This window comes from Bombyx mori, chromosome 22 (genome assembly GCF_030269925.1).
Source record: "Bombyx mori chromosome 22, ASM3026992v2".
Lineage (NCBI taxonomy): Eukaryota > Metazoa > Arthropoda > Insecta > Lepidoptera > Bombycidae > Bombyx > Bombyx mori.
The window spans coordinates 12,066,433-12,089,209 of NC_085128.1; the positions used below are offsets into that span (position 1 = coordinate 12,066,433).

General features: G+C 37.6%; 1 protein-coding gene across 4 annotated transcripts in view; it reads right to left on the reverse strand.

The window, feature by feature from the left end:
• LOC101740192 (polypyrimidine tract-binding protein 2) overlaps window positions 1-22,777 on the reverse strand; it is a 529,447-nt gene that overhangs the window by 152,778 nt on the left and 353,892 nt on the right. The window contains exon 2 of one of the 4 annotated variants that reach the window (XM_012691130.4): window positions 18,575-18,631. The exons of the other annotated variants lie outside the window; for them this stretch is intronic. Within the exon in view, the coding sequence (XP_012546584.2) occupies window positions 18,575-18,631 (57 nt within the window). The remainder of the gene's footprint in view (window positions 1-18,574; window positions 18,632-22,777) is intronic. 4 annotated transcript variants of the gene reach the window in all.

A 22,777-nucleotide genomic window follows, 5' to 3' on the forward strand; every position in this document is an offset into this window, starting at 1 on the left:
CCGTCACGGGAAAGTTAAATTGCGTTAATTGCGGACTTGGTTACTTTTCGTGGTAGCATTTCGCGATAAACTGAGCGAGTTTTTTTTTTTTTTTTAACGTGAATAATTATTGCGGCCGTCGAATAGTTTAGGAGCCGTGATAATGTTTTGAAGCATCATTTATTTTCTGCTTTTTTTTTTAACTCAACTTCCTCAAGAGACTTTATTGTTCATAATTGTAGCTCCAATTATTTTGAAGTATAAATTTATATAAATGTATGTATGTCTAAACGGATTTCGTTCGTGATTTACTCCCTGTACTTTAAGGTTAGCAGATTAAATCACATAATTATGTTGTCCTTGCAGTCCTACCTTGAAGTCGCAATTATATTGTTGCTTATCACCTTATATTTTTATCTACTAAAATAATAACGCCTTGCTGTTTAAGATTTTTAAATTGCGTAAATTATCTCACTAACCTCTTACTAAGTTATTACCCTTTTTTTTTACCGGGCACGAGGCAGATACCTCGTATATGAGGTTTACGTGTCTAGGTGGCGCGTAAGGTATGTGGGTCATGACGGTCCACAGACGTTGGAAGTGGACGACGGCCCTAAGGATGTTTTAGAGCCCTATCCACCAAACTCATGCCCTCTCTCACCCAACTTCCGATCTCCGTCCGGGGCTAGAATCCGGGCAGAGTAAGGGGCTTTCCGCGGTCAACACTACAACTAGACTCGCGCGCCACCCCGAAGAAGGATTTCCGTTGTCGATGTGTTAGTCGACGACCAACAACACCGGTCTCCGCGGTACGGCAGCCCGGGGAGTGCCGCTAGTGTTTCGGGATACCCCGCTGGGTCAGAACCAGCCTGCTGGGTCGAAACGCCAGACACCACCGATCAGGTTACTCTTTCAGTAAGTCTGGCGACGACGGTGTCAACGCCAATGAGGACTGCAATGCAACCGCAGTCGCTGCTGCGTCATCCAAACCTGCTGGTGACAAAATTAATAACCAACTTTAACTGATTTACTAAAGCCAATCTACTAAACATTTACTAGTAGCACACTTACTAATCCTTACTAAATTCAATCCGGAAAGCATGACGAATTTGAGGTATAAGTAACCAGCATGTGGAATCTATCCATGTGTGCTTCTATCACTACCAATGACTATATAAATTTATAATTGTGGCTGTTTTAATTTTTATGACCCGAAGGGATAAATAGCCGCTTCATCGTGAGATTTGTCCGTGGACATTAATTAAAAAAGTGTACAATTGAAAGTCGGGGTAGTCGAACTTTATGTTCAATTATGACGTAGATGCCGGGAACGTGTTATGAGTTTCTTCGGACACATCATGCGGTCTCCCAAACATGAATTAGAGAAGCTCATAATGACGGGTCGAATAGAAGGCAAGCGCGCCGTGGGCAGAACACCAGCCAGATGGTCAGATCTAGCAAGAGAAGCGTTCGGTGGTAGTCTGTACCATGCAGTCCATGCCACCCATGATCGGGCGCATTGGAAGTACGTCGCATGTGGTCGCGATCCTCAGTAGTGAGGGAACGATATAGAAGAAGAAGAGATGACGTAGACTGTAGATGTATGTGTTTGTCTCTTTCTAGTAGAGTTGTTTAGTTAAGGGAATTATTATATTATAAAAACATTTCACTATGAAAAGTTGATACACGGTATAAGTAATTAGGTAGCACGCGTCCTCGCGAAGCTAGTTCAAGTAGGTACGTTCCCGGACTAATTGCGTCACATACGTGGAAGGCGCTGACATATCCTCCGGTATCTTATTGCATCTTTGCAACCCCAGTCTAACACGAGTCTGCATTAATTACTCGAATTATATTCTGAGTGTGTTCGCAATTCACGTTAATATAGGATTACGTTTACGAAACTGCACAGATTGAAATTTTTCAATGTTTATTTCATTACAATTTAACTGGTGGTAGGACCTCTTGTGAGGGGTAGGTACCACCGCCCTGCCTATTTCTGCCGTGAAGCAGTAATGCGTTTCGGTTTGAAGGGTGGGGCAGCCGTTGTAACTATACTGAGATCTTAGAACTTATATCTCAAGGTGGGTGGCGCATTTACGTAGTAGATGTCCATGGGCTCCAGTAACCACTTAACACCAGGTGGGCTGCGAGCTCGTCCACCTGTCTAAGCAAAAAAATAAAAATACTTCTTTAAAAAAATTCATGAATACTTTTCCCATTAAAATTTAGAACCGTATATATTTAAATTTATTTAGTTAACTCTAAAAATCTGAATGGTCAAAATAATTTAATAACAAATAGTTCTCACATAAACGACAATCCGAAAATAATCTCTTTACGAAAAAATGTGCTAAGCAGTTTTTGATGCAGGTTAATTGCAGACAAAAGACCCGACTAGCAAAATTGAAAGGTAGTTTGTATGAGAATGGAATTCCACGAGTCAGCTGAGGGTGGATTACGTTTTTTCGGGCAAGTTTTGAGATTTCTGAATCCCTCCCACTGTCCCGTCAAATTTATGGTTTTCATAAATCCATATTATGAGTACTTTACAATTTGATGTAATTAAGTAGTGACGTAATAGTAATATCAAATAACTAACTAGCTTTTGCCCGTGACTCCGTCCGCGTGGAATAGGTACTTTGGCATAACGCTAAATTGTACCCCCCACTTCATTTACGTAGAATTTTTAGAATTATATTATATTAAGGAGCTATTTAAACCCCTATTTTGAAACATTATTTATTAGCCTATAGCCTTCCTCAGTAAATGGTCTATCTAAAACTGAAAGTTTTTTTTTAAAATGGGACCAGTAGTTCCTGAGTTTAGCGCGTTCAAACAAACAAACTCTACAGCTTTATAATATTAATAGTATAGATTAGTATTCATAAGCCGTTTCCAAAAAACATATAATTCGACTGTTATTAAATTTACTAAGATATTTTTCTTGAATTCTAAGTATCAAACAAGACTTATCGAAATCACATCTATATTTATAACTCAATAAACACACCTAATCGTTCAAGTACTTTAAGCACAGACATTCTACGAAAAGGAACGAAAATATTATAAGTATATATATATTTTTTTTATGTATTCCAAAACGTTCAAACGAAAACAATAACAGAACCTCCGGAGCACACGCGCGTACAAAGAAAATTCTTTAACAAAATGATAAAAGCCTCACGTAAATCATAAAAGGAACTTTGACCGATCGGCGTAAACTGATATTGATATATTTATTCTTAGATTGCTTTTCCGCCGCAAAAAAATAGCGGCACGTTGTTTGAGTTGGACAAACATTATCCCGGAATCGGGGCCGTCCCAATAACGTATACGTACGTATACGGTTAGAGTCCGTTTTCACTCACCAACTCTAATAAGTTCCGCAGAGAACGGACTTTACTATTTAAACCTATTTACTCGGCGAGTCAATAGCAGTGATTGTTTTTAATGAATACGAAATTCCGAGTTGCTATCTAATAGTATATTATATACACTATTAATACATACGAAGTCGATAGTTTAATGGATTTCGGGGATTTTTTTTTTGCTTTTTGGAAAAAAAATGACGTTACTTTTAAATATTATTATATTATGATGTTTTTTTTTCCCCCCCCGGGAATTTTCCCCCCACCGCGGAAAATGTTCGTGGACTTACGTAGGTGTTAAATACGTTTTCCATTTTTTTTAATTGGCACCTGTCTACCGGGTCTGGACACTAATATTCTTCTTCTCATTCGAACACTCTTAGCTACAGTAGTTCTGATTAACTTTGACTATCACTCGCGCGTCGGAGTATTTTTCAGAGTTGAGTTGATGGTTGTTACTTGGTCGGTCCATTGAACAGATTTTACGAGATCTAAAGTCATTGCCTCGTATCGAATTCTCTTCAATTCTGATAACTAGCTAATTAAATGAAAATCATAAAAAAATCTGAACGCATAATATACGAGTGTGTGCAGAAACACGTATGAATAAAACAAACGAATTTATCTGAGCAATCTATAAAGAGCCAGTTATATAAACGAATCTTTAATAAAATCAACAACTACTCTGATATACATCAGGCCTGTTAGAAACCTTACTAAACTTGTTTCAAAGGTTTTCGCCTTCTATAGTGCACGTAGTGTAAGACAACCGAGAGGTCCCCAGACTTTATCTGATCTAGTCCGTGGATTAATTAACTTAAATGCAACAAGTCCAAGTTTGTTCTCCTCTTCAGATAGACTGTCGCGTGTTTTATTATGGAAGCTACTGAATTAAATAAGCACCCGAGACCTCTTGGATTTTATTACGTTTCGCCATCGCCGAGTCGACAATCGCGTTATGATCTGTTTATTCTAGTTTAGCTTTTTTTAATATCAAAAGTGTTTTTTGATTCGTCTTGCAATAGCTACAAAGTTTATTTTGCAGCAAACAAAAAAAAAAACGTAATAATTTAGATCGAAAGCGTTCGCTACGAAATTAATAGGAAAATTTAATGTTAAACAAACAGCGAATACGCTTGTACTCTGATCGTTAGGTTTAATTAAAAAGAAATCGCTTACAAAACTCGGAAGTACGATACTCGTGTATATTTGTTTTATTATGTGTATTGTTTCCGTGAATACACTAGCTCCGACTAATTGACTTAAAACGTAACAAGTCAGTTTGCTTTTCAGAAAAACCCGTAGCATGTTTTTTTTTAATACAGACTTAAATAACGCTCGAGGCTGGCTTTCAGTGCGGAGAATAAAAAAAAAACCATTCGTATCTGCTAATAGGGACGATGAGATCTGCTTCCGACTTCCTTGGCAGCTAGAAAATTTTGTGTTTTTATTTGCCCTTAAAGAAGTTACAAATTTTATGGATATTTTGGGATTAAATTGAGTTTTAACTGTTTCTATGTACGCCTTCCATTCTCATTTTCAAATAGAACGATTTAATATCAATATGCTGTAAGTTCTCAAAACACGAATTACTTTACGACGGGCACATAAAAACTTGAGTATCAATAATTTAGATTCCATCATCGTAACAACATTCGAATCTAGGGTTACCATATTCCGGAGTCATAAAATTCTAGTCCCGAGACGGACATTCGAATTTATCCCATTCGTCCATTGAAATAGATTCGGGTCATTCGGGATGTACGGGAGGTTTGTAGGGTTGTACGGAAGCGGCCTAATGACGGCATCCAGCACAATAGCACGTGTGGACCCCTTGTTATTGGTATCTGACTTGACCGCTACGAGCGATTTGTCTAAATGAGATCCGGACCTCTTCAGTGCCACGTCTCGTTATGTTTTTTTTTTTTTTAACTTTTGTACCTCAAGTTATTCTTTCGAGTGTCACACAAATGAAAGGACCATCCACTTTTATTTGGAGTTCTGCTAGCCCTATATTTTGTGACTATACCATTCCATGTTAAAACGTATGTATAATAATATGTAAATAATAAACATTGTGAAACGATTTAATTTTGTTTAAAAATTTATTGAACGTGGGCTAATGATTATTTCCTTTTAAAACTATTAGATTTGGTTAATTAGTCAATCAAAATAGAAACAAAATAATGAAAATAGATTATTGAAAAATAGGCAATTTAGATTGTAGCATTTACCTTCATTCGGTATACATTAAACTATAATGAAATAGTCTTGTTAAGCATAGAAGTTTAAGTAGCCATCATACCTGGAGGTCTAACTTATTTACTCATAGAACCACAAACGACTTTAAGCCTTCCAGTTAAGGGCTTAGAGGTGAAAATAGTTAAATAGTTTAAAGGTTATAGATGCTTGTGTCCACCACAACTACCGTAATCCCAAATGCCGGCGATTAATCTTCGTTCCGGCTCTCACGAGGTGGTTTGTTGTGGGTAAATTTGTGGGGATAGCCACGATTTGCTGGCCACGGGTCCCTTGGGTCGTGTTCGTCATACATTAATCCTGGATAGATTTAATCACCTCTTTTATCGGCCTTAGATAAGAGACGTGAGCGAGATTCTTTGGAAAGTATTAAGATTTTTAGTATGGGAAAGTCGTAACAGGTTTGAATTTAGTTCATTAGCGTCATTAATTTAATGGTGTACAATTTTGGGTGTGTTCAACGTTAGTTTTAAAGCTGTTTAAATTATCTGACCAATTCGAACACGTTTTGTCATCGGCGAGGGACGACAGCGGAGAAAGTTTTGTTCGTTTTGTATCTTTTACCGTATGAGTATATTCCATGGGCGATAACCTAAAATAATTGTTTGAGGTGACTTATCTTTTACAGCCTCACCGGCTACCAGTTAATCTCTACTGCTTGGAACCGCTACGATCACCCTTATTACCCTCATATGAAATATCTTCCACGATATTTTCCACACGCCATAATATATGCTTCATTATAGCGCTCGGTACATGCTTCTTCGAATAAAGTTTGCTAAGGGGTTCTTAGTTGTAGATATAGAGTCTTGTACATCTGAATTCCATGGTAATCAATTATGTTCTGGGAGTGCTGTGTTACATTGCTGGCCTGTAACAGCAAAAAAATAAATAAACCAAAACACCCGGGCCTAGTGAAAACAATTGAATGCCGCAACATTATAAGACTCATAATGCCCGCACCGAATCGTGAACCCTTTGATTAGCAGGTGGTGTAAACAAGTCGCACCGATAAGCCTCAATAATTAGACCTTTCGTATATAATTTTCTTCGAAAACACATATTAGAACATTAATTTTGTATTATTTCTTAGTAATTTGGTGAGTGTCGTAGGCAAAGCGCGGCGAAGCGGGCCGCTGTCACGTGACTCGCCCCGCCCGCCTAATGTTTCACTCGCGTTACTGTGACAACTTCTACCTTTTACCAAATTGTATTTTCGTGTTCGGCCGAGTTTTCCTTATAAATACTGTCATTAAGACAGCGACACCGTGACAGCTGCTAATGTTTGTGGAAGTATCGAACCCATTTGTAAGTAATGTAAACAATACAATGCGTTATGACTTTAAGTGACCGCTCGTGTGATTGGAATTCGTATTTGCCTTCTGCTTCTGTATGAAATGAAAGCTTAGAAATCAGAACGATCGAAAAATCGGTAGTAAGAAAGATTTTTGTTTTCTGGAATATCAAGTTATTTCTGTATTTACTAGCTGACCCGGCAGACTTCGTAGTGCCTCAATCGACAAATAAAATACTTAACTTTTGTATAAAATACACTTAAAACAAACAAAAGGAATCCGTTCGACGGGAGACACTTATTTTTATTTAACTCCAAGCATTTTCGTATTTATGTACCTTTTAAACCTTCTCTGGATTTCCACAAATAATTCAAGACCAAAATTAGCCAAATCGGTCCAGTCATTCTCGAGTTTTAGCGAGACTAACGAACAGCAATTCATTTTTATATATAACTATATATAGATAGATAAATAGATAAATGCGACGGCAACTTATCATAATCTGAATACAGCGGATTTCTAAATAAATATCGTTCAAAATATTATTTACCCAAGTTATTTAATATCGGTAAAAATTAACGTGTGAGATACACAGCTCGTGCCCATGTGGTGAGGGTATTAAGCGGGATGAAGTATAAACCCACAAATGATGTTAGATACGACTATAACGACAAGAACTCTCGCGAATAAATTAGAATAGGGGAAACGTGGAGGGGACAAAACGGTTTCTATCAACCTATGTTTTACGAATTCTAAAACGCGGCTACGAATTTTTCGAATGAAAACATTTTAAACCTCAAATCAGGAAAGTTCTCGCCACAAAACGACACGGGGGGCTCCTTCCAATCTTGAATCTTACTACAGTTGCCCTAATTTATGTTTTATTGTCCGATCTCGGGTTCAAGCAAGACAGGTCCATCAGATACTACACCAGTAAATTTGGTGTAGCACAGAGCAACATCAAGTTTAAAATGGGCTCTAAAGGACGATGAAGAGCGCCTCCTGGTACGTCATTACGAGGCCCCACGTCATTTGTTTATTAAACATCCACCGAGCTGGAACAAAATAATGGCGCCGTAGACTTTGTCACGGCCGCTTTCCCTGAAATTAAATCATAATGACGATGCGAACCTCACTAGCCGTCGTTTTCGGCAGGCACGACCTCTCCCCAGTTATCAAGTCCCATCTTGAGGTCAGAATGAATGGGATTTTTTAAAAGCTTTGGCGTGACAACTGTCATAGTTATGAAAGGAATCACGTTGAGTGGCGCGCAGTCGTTATACAGAATGTTCTCGAAATAAACCGCTTTTTTAACGACCTTGCTTTTTTGCGGGTGAATAATCGATATCAAAAATGAGAAATTAAAAAGGAAACTTTTTTTTTATACGAGACGGTGTTATGAAATACGATAAATATTTTTGATCAATATAATTAATTACATTACAGGTTAAACTACACCGTGTGACATGAAATATAAAGTTTGTTTGAAACAAATAAGATTTTGTTTTGATTATTAAATTATTATTTGCAAGTTTTAAAATAACCTTTCTTTTAATTTATTTCGTTAGCACACAAAATTAAAATACTTGATATTATATTAAGATTAACTATGAGCCGTCTTAATTGAGACGGTCTTGACTGCGTCGGTCTATGGCAGTGTTCATAGTAAAAAGTACCCCATCCTGAGCGGGATCCGAAATGATTACCAAACAAACCCTCAATTTAATTTAACTTTTACCCAAATAGTGTAATTATAGAAGCAGCAGATTAATGAGCTTGTGTTATCCTATTTCCAATAATGGGCTGATATTTTTTTTTTACTATAAGATATTTGAGTTGTAGGACGCGTCGTTAGCAAGTAAGGGTACATAAATCTGTTTGACGTTTAAAAATACTTTTAAAGTTTAATCCCGCATTACTGTCATTATATTGTTTCCAGAGTTTCGTATACATCACAATTTTCGTGGCCGTGGACGTCTGTTGTATACGCAAGATTATGCTGTGAAGGTAGTTTTAATAATATCTACGACTCGTGATAACCAAAGAAAGCACTAGACTCAATTTGAGTTTAAATTGTATTGACCGATGCGACCGTGCAATAGTTTAATTATACGGTAGGTACCAATTGCTCCAAGGGAAGACATGCCTGGCAAGCTTTCATTATTGAATTTCACAATCGAAGAGAAAATCGTGTAGAAAATGTATTTTGTAATTGTTATTTTTATTTACGTAAAAAGTTGTTGAGTGAGTTCATCTGGTACCATAATGGCGAACATCTTTTCCGTGAAGCTGCTAATAAAAATACGCAATTCTGATTTCGGCGTGTCTCACAATGAGCGCTGCTAGCAGTTTATCATCAGAATTTAAAATGGTCATGACGACTGTAACTTATCAGCCCACAGACGTCCACTGCTGGACATAAGCCTCCCCCAAGCCTCGCCACAAAGACTGGTCCTGCGCTGCCTGCATCCAGCGGATCCCCGCGAACCTCGATAGATCGTCGGTCCATTTTGTGGGAGGCCTGGCCTACCCACGTTACGTCGTCCGGTACGCGGTCGCCACTCAAGAACTTTCTGGCCCCAACGGCCATCCGTTCTACGAGCAATGTGTCCTGCCCACTGCCACTTCAATATCGCAATCCTTTTGGCTATGTCGGTTACCATGGATTTCCTGCGAATCTCCTCGTTTCTGATTTGATCTCGCAGGGAAACTCCGTGCATAGCACTCTCCATTGCTCTTTGGGTGACTTTGAGCCTTCTCATAAGGCCCATTGTGAGCGACCACGTCTCAGTGCCATATGTCATCACTGGCAACACACACTGGTCAAAGACTCTCGTCTTGAGACACTGTGGTATTTGCGATGAGAAGATTTTACGTAGCTTTCCGAATTTGACGACCGTAACAATAAACTATATTTTTGCACAATCAATTCCAACCATTGTAATCGAAGAAATATTGTAATATTTTTTATTGCTTTGTTGGATGGTGAGCTCACAGCCCACCTGGTGTTAAGTGGTTACTGGAGCCCATAGACATCTACAACGTAAATGCGCCACCCACCTTGAGATATAAGTTCTAAGGTCTCAGTATTGTTACAACGACTGCCCCACCCTTCAAATCGAAACGCATTACTGCTTCACGGCAGAAATAGGCACGGTGGTGGTACCTACCCGTGCGGACTCACAAAAGGTCCTGCCACCAGTAAAAAGTACCTGTTAACGCTTAATAAAAAAATGATTGACATGTTAAAGAAAATATGTGTAATATATATATTTTTAACGCGAAATGGTACATTTCCTGTACAGTAACATCGAGGAAAACGGACGTTCAATTCCCGGAGCCGAGCAACTGCCAAGCGCATCAATGTCATATCAATTACCTCGTAAACTTTTCTTATGTGACATTTTTATTTTATTATTTTGTTTCTAAAATATTACCATAGTGTTGGGGGACTTCGTTTGAACTGCGCCTTTGTTATATTGTTTTTGTTTTTTGTTGAAGTGAAAACTTCTTTAGAATCGTTGTGATTTCAAACCGGATGCAACGGAAAAAACGACAGGTAAGAGACACAAATACAAAAATGTGTAGGATGAAGCCAGCAAAGAATGAGACAGAAATATACATACTATTTAATACAGCGCCATCTGTGAGATTTTTTAATACTAACGTGTGTATGAAAGCTCTTGTAGTGAATTTTAATTTAGGATTATACGTGAAATTAAAATATCAATTCACAGAGGGCGCTACCTTACAATTATTTACTAATGACAAAATTTTACATATACTTAAGACGTTTAGGATCATTGTATTTTAATTTTGGAAGGTTTCACTTCTACCACGAGTGAATTGCACACATTTTGTTTTTTTTTTTTTATTTACTTAATACTCACAGAAACAATTTCATTGACCGATTGGGAGCAAGCACCTTTGCGATATTGGTGATTAAAAAGACTTATTTAGAAACTGCTTAAACTGCTCCTAGTTTTCGAATATCAGCTAAACTGGAAGAGGGGTCGGGCTCCACTTGGAGGATAACGACTTTTTTATTGCATGAACGAACTCAAGATCCACCTGGTATTAAGTGGTTACTGGAGCCCAATAGCCGAGAACAACGTAAATGCCGCCATCCACTTTGAGTTATAAGTCTCAGTTTATAGAGCAACGTGTAACGGCTTTCCCACTCTTCAAACCGGAACGAATTACTGCTCCTGCAGAAATAGGCAGGGTGATAATACCTACTCGTAGTGGTGGGTCATAAGACGTCATACGAATAATTACGCAAATTATTTAATAAATTTAAACGGTTTTTAGTTTTTTCATGCAATGCTATTTATTCTTCATTGTGGAAGCTATTCCTGAACGTATTTATATTAAGTAGGTATTTCATTATCTAAGCTATTAGTCTATTTAATTTTTATTATTTCTTATTACGAAGTAAAAGGCCTTATATTATTAATCTAATCTAATCTTAATGAAGAAATATGTAAAGTGATTTTTTTTTAATGCATCATTCTTAGTTCGATGGCATTGTAATTTTTCCTAAAGGCCAGTTCACAGCGTTTACATAAGCATTTAGTTTCTGCACCGTCCTACGTCAGCAAGTCGAAGCACACACATAAATCCAGACGAAGCATGCGCTCCCTGGGGATAAGTGTGGAGTAATTTGCGAACATACGAGCTTGCTCGACTTGGCGCGGACATTAACTATTAAATTCGTTGCATATTAAACTACAACCTTAGCTGTAATCCGGAGACGACCGGAACACCAAGCTCACGTCCCCTTAAGAGTCTTCAGTGCATTCTTTAACTACTCCACTAAATAATATTGAATCACAATCATCAAAAATATGAACATATTATTGAACAGGCCAAAATTTTAATCTTACGATTCAACCTAACGCGATTGTTCTGGAAACATTCGAATATCGAAGTATAAAAGTGAACTTCGAATATGAAGTCGTCGTGGCCTAAAGGATAAGACGTTCAGTGCATTCGTGTTGAACGATGCAGTGGTGTTCGATTCCCGCAGGCGGGTACCAATTTTTCTAATGAAATACGTACTTAACAAATGTTCACGATTGACTTCCACGGTGAAGGAATAACATCGTGTACCTAATAAAAATCAAACCCGCAAAGTTATGATTTGCGTAATTACTGGTGGTAGGACTTCTTGTGAGTCCGCACGGGTAGGTACCAACACCCTGCCTATTTCTACCGTGAAGCAGTAATGCGTTTCGGTTTGAAGGGTGGGGTAACCGTTGTAACTATATTGAGACCTTAGAACTTATATCTCAAGGTGTTGAACAGGCCAAAATCACAATCTTACGATTCAACCTAGCACGATTGTTCTGGAAACATTCATATGAATATCGAAGTATAAAAATAATGTTGATCGCCTAATTGGTCTGATGAAAAGCGATGACCCCTATTCTACTGGGTGTTAGTTCGACTCTCAGTTCGAGTCGATTCCGATCTTTGAAAGGTATTTTTCCAGAGCCTGGGAGTGCTTATTTCGATAAAATTTTAAGTCTAAGTCGTTGAATGTGAAATCCTCAATTACATGATTAAATCGACAACATAACAACAAAAACAAAGCAGCAAACGTATAGAAAAGAACCAGCCACCACGCATCATATATAATTTACATGAAGGAAATACTATACTCTTTTGATATTAGTCGTATTTTAAGTTATAAATGACTTCAAGGACGTGGCATCAGTTGATACAGTAGTCCTCAAAGAGAAGAATTAAGTCGGAAAATACCCACTTTATTCAACAGGGAACAGGCACTCTGTCCTGCTGAGGAGCACGAAACCCACTTGACACGCTTCATTTTTACCTTTTTTAAATCTAAACTGGAACGAGGGTGCCTTTTCTATGCGCCACGTATCAGGTGTATGTAGTAAAACACATTTTCGTAATATTTTGTAATTTCTATAATTTTTTTAATATTTTTTTTATTGCTTAGATGGGTGGACGAGCTCACCAGCCCACCTGGTGTTAAGTGGTTACTGGAGCCCATAGACATCTACAACGTAAATGCCGCCACCCACCTTCAGATATGAGCTCTAAGGTCTCAGTATAGTTACATGCGGTATTCGTGTTACGGAACCTATAATTTAACTGTTGTTATGTTACGGCAAGAAGAACTTTTCCCATCGGGTGCGGTGCACTGCAGCGTTCGTGGCAATGCACTTTCGCTGACCCCTTGCCTCCTCCCACGGAATCTTTCTCTGTCACCCCAACAGCTTTCCTAGAAAGCTATCTCGCTTGCACGCGTGTTTGCGCTCGCGCTTCCCGAGCACCGAGGTAATAACATTCTACGACGCGGTACACCGCCGGAGTGGAACGGGTTCTTTCGACGAATCCGACGATTATCTGTACGAGACAATGGTCAGAATTAGTACTCGATGGCTTCACGAGAGCTATCGAAATATTGACAGTATCTGACGTCACGTTTCTGATAAACGAATGCGCGTAACAGCCGCGAGATATGTCCACGATAAAATATCAGCGCTCTGATACTGATGCAATTGCAAAATCTTGTCAAACATAACTTTGACGTGTCGAAACATTACCCGAGAACAGTGTGCTTAGTGCGAGTTTTTTTACCTTTTCGATAGGGGCGCTGTACCAACTGCATACAAAATTGGGTTAACTTTTACGCTATCGAGAACGTTAAAAAACTCGCACTAAGCACTCTGCTCTCGTTCAGAATACCGACTTCTTATTAATGAGCTATAGTCCGTCGCTTAAGTTAAAGAAAGCGCAACGCTAGCTTGGTTGTATCACAACAATATAATCTCGACCGACGAGTTCCGTAATGTATGAGCAATTGGTGCTACATTCGTTCATTTGCTCCGAGTAACTGGAATAACTTTCTTGGTTAGGAGAACGCGACGAGTGTCTTTGTTAACGCCCTATATAGTTCGCTTTTATCTACATGCATTCTAGGTGAACGATCTTCCTACACAATATTTCTACGTCAACGCTGCAGTCGGCACAATTCTAAGTATACATAAAATAAATTTACGCTTCTATTTTTTGTAGTCTCGATTTGAGTTCGGTTTACTTGTAGAGTATCGCGAGACAGAGTCAAGTTACGGATTACGTGGGAGTGCGCCAGAATGATCCCTTGTCGCGAGATGAGACGACGGGTATGCGATCAGGCGAGGATGATATTTCGACTTTATATATCAAAAATTTAGGACGACATTCGTTAGCATCGGACTCGAGGGACGCCGTTCTAGGCTTGCCAGCATACTGTGAAAGCGCGGTTTCAAAAGCCTTAAAAGCAACGTGCGCTTTGTTGTATTTCGAGACGTGGGTTTGTGGGTTAGAGTACAGATTCGTTTGGCTAGCCGCTGTTGGTTTGGACCGTTGAGACTGGGAAAATTCCATAGCTCAATGAGTAATTTAAAAATTCAAAAACTCGTCGAGGCCCGACATGCGCCAGGTGAAGCGATCCGACGAGTGGCGCTTTGCAATCGACACTGTTATCTGTACAACGTTACATGGCAACACGCAACAAGAATAAACCCGCGCTGATGGATAACATGGTTACCTAAATGTATTATCCGCTGTAACATATTATAACAATACAATATACGTAATGGAAATTGTTACTGCAAATATGCTTTAGATTGTTTGTACGTACTAAAATTACTATATCTAATACTCATTCTGGAGCATTATGTAATGCTGGTAAACGAGAAAGGGGGAAATTTATATCCCCTTACATCAATCCCTTTGTTAGTTCTAATTAGTAAACATGTAGCAATCAAATCGCGCAAGTTCCGTCGGTCTGAGCTATTTTAAAATTAAATTCTTTTCTCTCATGCATTCCAGAGCACGATTACAGCGCAATCGGCAAACTTCGGTTTTCGAATTCCCAAACAGATAGTATTTGATTGCAATTTAATTATTCAGCCTTCATACGTTATTTTGTTGGCGTTGTTTAGAGAAACTCTGAATTAGACTGCTGAGGAATGCATGTTTTTATATGAGGTATATTTTTTATTTTTTTATTGCTGAGATGGGTGGACGAGCTCACAGCCCACCTGGTGTTAAATGGTTACTGGAGCCCATAGACATCTACAACGTAAATGCGCCACCCACCTTGAGATATAAGTTCTAAGGTCTCAAGTATAGTTACAACGGCTGCCCCACCCTTCTAACCGAAACGCATTACTGCTTCACTGCAGAAATAGCTACCGCAACAAAACAAATTTTTAAAATTCTATACCCTTCATAGGTCGATACTAATTATGATGATTAGTTGTCACCGTTGCTTCTGGAGGTCCAGGATTACAAGGTTACAGCCAAGCCGATCGCTGCGGATTCCCCTATAAAGTCGTTTGAAGAAGGGCAGTCATAACGCTGAAGGAACATTTTGGAGGCAAGTTTATTCCGAAACCGGATGTTACCTAGCCTTAACAATCTCCGGACATAGGAGTATGGAATATGCGATGGTTTATGATCGGATAATTTCACCATGTCGTATACGATAAGATACTTAGAGAATTATATCCGCAAAATTATAATTTGCGTCATCACTGGTGGTAGGACCTCTTGGGAGTCCGCACGGGTAGGTACCACCACCCCGCCTATTTCCGCCGTGAAGCAGTAATGTGTTTCGGTTCGAAGGGTGGCGTAGCCGTTGTAACTATACTGAGACCTTAGAACTTATATCTCGAGGTGGATGGCGCATTTACGTAGTAGATGTCTATGGGCTCCAGTAACCACTTAACACTAGGTGGGCTGTGAGCTTGTCCATCCATCTAAGCAATAAAAAAAAAACCGAACGATCCTCTTTGGTATGGAGTCAAATGACTTCCATTTGACTCCATACCAAAGCTGGTCTTTTAGAGTCCTTGCCCAGAGATTAGGAGTATAACACGCAATGCCGACCTTAGGTATAATTTCTAAAGCATAAGTCGTTATCAAAGTATGAAGGATCGCTACCTTCTGTTACCTCCAAACCGTTCAATCATTCGTAACATTATGACCATATTTGGTCGAGGATTTTTATATGAAACTTCGCAAATTGTTATTGTCTCTAACATTTTGTAGATATGTTCATTTTAAGATAATGATCATATTAATAATTGATAAAAGTATTGCGAAATGCAAGTCGAGACGAGAAATGAAATCAAGCAATTCGAAAGCAGATTTTCGCAAAAACTAGACCTGATCGTGTGCCTCATTGCTTAAATTGTCAAAAAACTTAAACTTTACCTTTATAGAACTAGTAATGTAACTTCTCTGTCGCTTTAATGAATCAAGAGAAATATTTGACTACGGGATCAATACCACAAAACCTTAGCGAGTATTTTTCACAATTTATTACAAATAAGCATAAAACCCACTTTTCATCTCAAAATAATAAGCGGCCTCGAATCTTAAAAACTGGGAGGGAAATAATTACAGTTATTAGTAATTACAAACTCGTGGTGTACGAACGAATCTTGAAAGTTAACCAGCTCGAAAATGGTTTAATCGTTTCTCGTACAAATTCAACGCTAATTCCTTTACGCATAAAGTGTAAAATTGTTTAATTCTAGCAGCTTAACTTGCACAAGTCGAATTTTAAAGTTGGAACATAGACTTTATGAAAAAGTCGTTTAGTATCAATTCAACTTGACTTTGATTATGAGATTATTAAGGTATGCGATAATGAACGTAAAGGTAATTGCGATTAAGGATTAAATTTATTTGTTCGTTTTGCTTTCTCTCGCTACGGATGCGGTTGAAACATGCGAGTATTAGAAACTGCAGTGTAATCTGTGTTTGTATTTATAGCGCGGACGGAAAATAAAATTAAAATTGTTTATGAACGTATACTGCATGCAATTTTGCATAAAAAATCATCAGTACCTACAATCAATAATAGATTTATTATTAGTTTATGCCAAAATAGAATAAAATAATAAATTTAATACTAAAAATATATTAGTGAACTGCATTAAGGCATATTCTTCAATTTTCACGACCCTCAAACTTTACGATTTAACCGCTTCCTTTCATTTGAAATCTGAAACACCTGCATTCTTATGAAAGGGGGTATCGTGAATATGAAAACCCAGATTTAACAAACTGCCAGACCTCAAGATATTCCTAGCTCTTTCTGTGCGCAAAGAAACGTAAATGACAAATTCTAATATAAAAATTGAGAAATAGTTGACGCATTAAACAAACGTCGAAGAGAAACAAAATCTTAATCGTCTGTGAATATGAAAACTGATTCGAAGCGCTGGTGATAATAAAAAACAATTGACTTGGAATCAAACCGGTGGTAGGACCTCTTGTGAGTCCGCGCGGGTAGGTACCACCACCCTGCCTATTTCTGCCGTGAAGCAGTAATGCGTTTCGATTTGAAGGGTAGGGCAGCCGTTGTAACTATACTTGAGACCTTAGAACTTATATCTCAAGGTGGTGGCGCATTTACGTTGTAGATGTCTATGGGCTCCAGTAACCACTTAACACCAGGTGGGCTGTGAGCTCGTCCACCCATCTACGCAATAAAAAAAATTTGTAAAATTACTTTTAATTACAGGACAATGCAATTTAATTATACTTTAACTATTATATTTTCACAAAATCGCACATTGAACTTTGCACTAAATACTTCAGTATCATAAACACAACAGACCAACTATAGCTATGTTATCAGATTGCCTCCCACGCGTTCAGTACCGTGTACATACACTTTAGGATCCGCCTTATCAATTAAACCCTCAACTAAAACTAATCTCATTGACGTTCCACGTGCGAAACACATGTAATGACATCATACGCGTTATCTTTTACGATCGATTCGAATCGGGTAACGGCTGCGTCCAACTTTCTTGAAAACTGAAGGCTTTGAGCTAAACTAGGAGTTAGCTAGTTTGTGTTCAAATCTTTTAGCTCCTTTTACCTAATCATAAGCGGCTACCACAAAAATTTCGGTGTCCAAATCTACCTGACAATTTGTGGTTATATTCTACTTTACAATCCCTTAGAACAGCAGGACGGTGGCCAGGCCGTGAGTAATAGCATGTTCAGTTTTGCGGATTATATAATAGTAAATCACACCCGATCATCTGGCTATCCAAACTAGAATTCACTGTACTATTGGAACCACTTAAATTAGAATAATTATAAACTACGCTATAGTTTTCATTGATTGTAGTAATTATACAAAAAATCATTGGTGGTAGGACCTCTTGGGAGTCCGCACGGGTAGGTATCACCACCCCGCCTATTTCCGCCGTGAAGCAGTAATGCGTTTCGGTTCGAAGGGTGGGGTAGCTGTTGTAGTTATACTGAGACCGTAGAACTAATGTCTCGAGTTGGGTGGCGCATTTACGTTGTAGATGTCTATGGGCTCCAGTAATCACTGAACACCAGGTGGGCTGTGAGCTCGTCCAACCATCTAAGCAATAAAAAAAAATCGTTGACTAAACCAAAATATATTCCTATGACTCGGAGTACATCATATTTACTGAATTTTATATTCCAAAATTGCATCTTTAATTTGCTTTAATAAATGCGGTTATTGACCATGTACAGAATTAATATGAAAGGTTAAATTGTAGCATCAAAATTATGGATGCACAAATAGGTGTGCGAATAATCAAATAGGTAGTTAATTTATTTATTTCTAGTGTTAGTAACAAAATGACTTACCGTCTCGGACGCTGTGTAACGCCCGTTGCTGCACTCAAGTAGTGAAGATTCACTCACCTGAAACAAATTATTTTTAAAACATTAATCGCATTCCAAAATATTAATTTTGGTTCATAAAGATGAAATCAAATCAAACCAAATCAAACAATTTTTATTCAACATAAATGAAAGTACATAATAGTTGAACGTCAAAAGAACTACGCCAATTCACAAAAACTAGCCTCCGTCCTGAGAAGAATTGGCAAGAAATCAGCGGGCATGTCTTTTTTTTTTAATATTAGATTATTGTTATTTTAAACATAACCTAGACGAAGTATTAACCGCAAAAATCGTCCTTCCACTTGGCAGGCCATAAGTTCATCGACCCGTCTTAATATTTAACACGTACTAGCTTTTCATTGTCAAAACATACTCAAACCTAAACTAATATGTCATATTTTAAGAGAGAATATCTCATTATATCTCTGAACCACTATTCGTAACCTTTTTGTCTCTTTCAAATTTGTCCATCCCACTGCGGCTTTTAATTATCTCAACAGATTTAGAATAGCTTTATTTTTGATATAAATTAATAACTACTTAGTCGACATCCCTATTCCGAATATGTGTGTACAAAGTGTTCACTGTTAGACCCAAACGTACGAATCATACGGGCCGAGGAGAACAGGCCACAATCTCCGCTTAACTTCATTATTAAAGCGAATTGCTAAACGTTCCTATTGTTGACCACGGCCCCACACCCCTGGTCCCGAGTTTAAGGGGGCGGTTAGTCATGCAAATAGAGATCAACTGGAAACAAGAGCCCTCGTGGGATTCAAAATGTGTCCCGCTGTTTTGGTGTCGGAGGAACTTCGTTAACTAAGACTTCAATCGCAGGAATACGACGATTCATTTATATTATTTTTGTATAAATGTATAACTATATAATTATTTTTTTTAATATATAAACCTGTACGAATTCCCTGAGTAATCGTTCCTTTAGTCTAGTTTCACTTTTTTTCTTCATCGTTTATTTAGTGTTTAAATTCATTAATGTCAGTAGAAATGTATTTATTATGATCATGTTTTAAATATTAATTGTTATTTTAAATCACTACAACACACAATGAATTCTATTGCTATTCCGAGACTGGCAATGATAAAATTAAGAATGATCAGCACGCATCAACATAGTTTGCAAAGAATATAAAATAAATGAGTATGAAATTAATAAAAAAAAAAAGAAAACAGCAATCCACTCTAGAAAAGCCGGCTTGCCCCGAATACTATGTATAGGATTACCAAAATGTCCAATTGGTAAACAAATCGTTTTGAAAATATGGAACAATAGTTTCCAAAACTGAAAGTCAATTGAATGCGACGAAGGCTAAAATGATTTCACGTTAATACACGCTTAAAGCACAAAGGACCGTAATGGAGAATGGATTTATGGATCGTTGGATTAATAATGCAATTGTAGCAATGTTGCCTGAGTTCCGGATAGAAATGCAATCGGCACGAACAATAATGATGTGTTGAGCGACCGTCGATGAAATTTGTTTCGTATTAGGATGAGGTATTGGAATGTTTTCATTAATTGCTTTTACTTTAATGAGTTTTATTTGTAGTTATTTAGTTTTAGACTCAAAAGGTGCATAGAAAATATAGCTAAAAAATTAAATATATAACAGAAAATGATGCACGAAATGTGGTAAAGTTTTTACCTTATGTATTGTATATATCATATTGTTGATGTCCTGTCTATTTTTATTAAGTACATGCACGAGATGAGCTTAATAACCAAATCTCATGGGTTGATTCGCTGAAGTTTCTGTGGATGCCAGTATTTTTTAGAACAAAGCTATTTAATGCAGCTAAGCTTTTATATAAATATATAATATACCCTTAATAAGGTTTATCTGCTACTAATTATAATATCTATAGTCAAGAGTTTTCATATTAAACAACATTATTATGTCAACTTTTTTTTACTGGTGATTTTAATGGTGGTAGGACCTCTTGTGAGTCCGCGCGGGTAGGTGTCACCACCCTGCCTATTTCTGCCGTGAAGCAGTGATGCGTTTCGGTTTGAAGGGCGGGGCAGCCGTCATAACTATACTGAGACCTTTGAACTGATATCTAAAAATGGGTGGCGCATTTACGTCGTAGATGTCTGTGGGCTCCAGGAACCACTTAACATCAGGTGGGCTGTGAGCTAGTCCACCCATCTAAACAATAAAAAAAACCAGACGCAAAAAGAAAAGCATGACTTATCATTTATGACTTACCATAAAAGCGATCGGCAAGCGGGGCATTGGCCACATGCGTTTGTCTACGTTAATTATTATTGTCAGTATTGTATTCAATATAATATAATCAGAAATATAATAAGTAGTTTATGAACAAAAAAATTTTGCGGGTTTGATTTTTATTACACGACGTTATTCCTTCAGCGTGGAAGTCAATCGTGAAGATTTTGTTAACAACGTATTTCATTGGAAAAATTGGTACTCACCTGCGGGATTCGAACACCGGTGCATCGTTCGATACGAATGCACCGGACGTCTTATCCTTTAGGCCACGACGACTTCAATTAAAACGACTATTAAAAATTATAACTATCTTATAATTTTTATGATGGATCGTCATCGTCAGTCAGCTATTTTGAAGTTTTGAAAATTATGGCTAGCCTGATGGTAATCGCCATTAGTCATTGTGGCTCACGGACATCAGTAATGCTATAGGTACAACTAAGCGGCTGTCTTCGGCCGCGTAGATATACAAATACATCAAACTTGTAGGTGCGCATTAAAAACGAACGATTTTAAATCATAATGAAGAGAAAAAAAAATTCTAAAAATCTGAACTTCGCTTTCGACGTTGAAAAATCAAACATTGTACGGATTTTTTTTGCCGTACATTACATTGGAATGTGAACAATGGCATCGAAAGTATTGTAAAACGATCCTCTGATACGGACTACCTTTATTGAGCGAATTCCTAAGGTTCCATTATATCTGTTTAATTTGGGCAAGCTAAACATATTTATAAATTACATTAAATAATATGGAATATATAAATGTGCGACATTTAAATAGCATATTAACAAAAAATGATAATAAGATTTTTGTGGTTTTTTGTCTATTCTAATTTTTATTTAAATGGACAGGCGAAGTCAGCAACGTGAGGTCCACCTTAAGTCATCGGGTTCAAGTGTCAATTTTATCCAACCCTCCGAAATCGGAACGCATGACTGATTCTGGACAGAAATAGGCAGGATTTTATTCAACGTCATTATTATATTGTACTATTAATGAACGTGGCCGGTATATGCATTCTGATTCTGCAGAAGTTATTTATGCCGGTTTAAAAAGGTTTTTTCCTTGAAACAATCCAATTGTGACTTTTGACTTGTGTTGAACCTTATTTTAGATAATTATGTCTCTGCTTATCTATTAAACACTTCTAAAAATCCACTGTTCCAACGGCCAGCTCACTAAAATTAACAATTTCAATTGTCTCAAAAAATCGTGCCAAATGACATTTTAATAATAACTAGAGGTCCCACAGTAGGCGTCAAATACATGGTATGTAGCATGTGTAATGTTTTCTTTATTGATTTAATGTATCTTTTATGCATTATTTAAAAAAAATATTAGCATTGTGCACTTCTTCTCTGTAAGTGTGGAAAATTTCATACTCCGCCGTCCGCGCAATTTTCGTAAAAAGGGATACAAAGTTTTTGCTTCACGTATTAATATATAGATAAAATAGATAGACGCGAATCAATCACGTAAAGAAACGTTTACATTTCAGATATTTGCAAGTGACGAAGCGACAAAATGCGCAAAGTTACTCGCTACGTCGAGCACGATCTCAGCTCACTGGATCACACCAACTCATGGATTCTATTGATGCTCATTCCACGTATTGCTCGATTTTCATCGATTTTATTCAGCCATCTTCCGATTTACTTTGTAACTTCCCAACCGGAAAGCTTTGTGAAACTATAGCAAATAAATAAACAAATTATTAGATTTTTTTTAAATTTATAAATGGGTGTCTTATTTTTTTTATCGCATAATTGGCATTGCTTTTAAAAATACAGGCTGCTATTCAACATGACCAGCCCTTGCGAATTACTTTATTAACAAAACACCGTTAATGTGTATATATAATCTTCACAAAACTACGCATGAAAATGATTCCATTTGTACCAACATA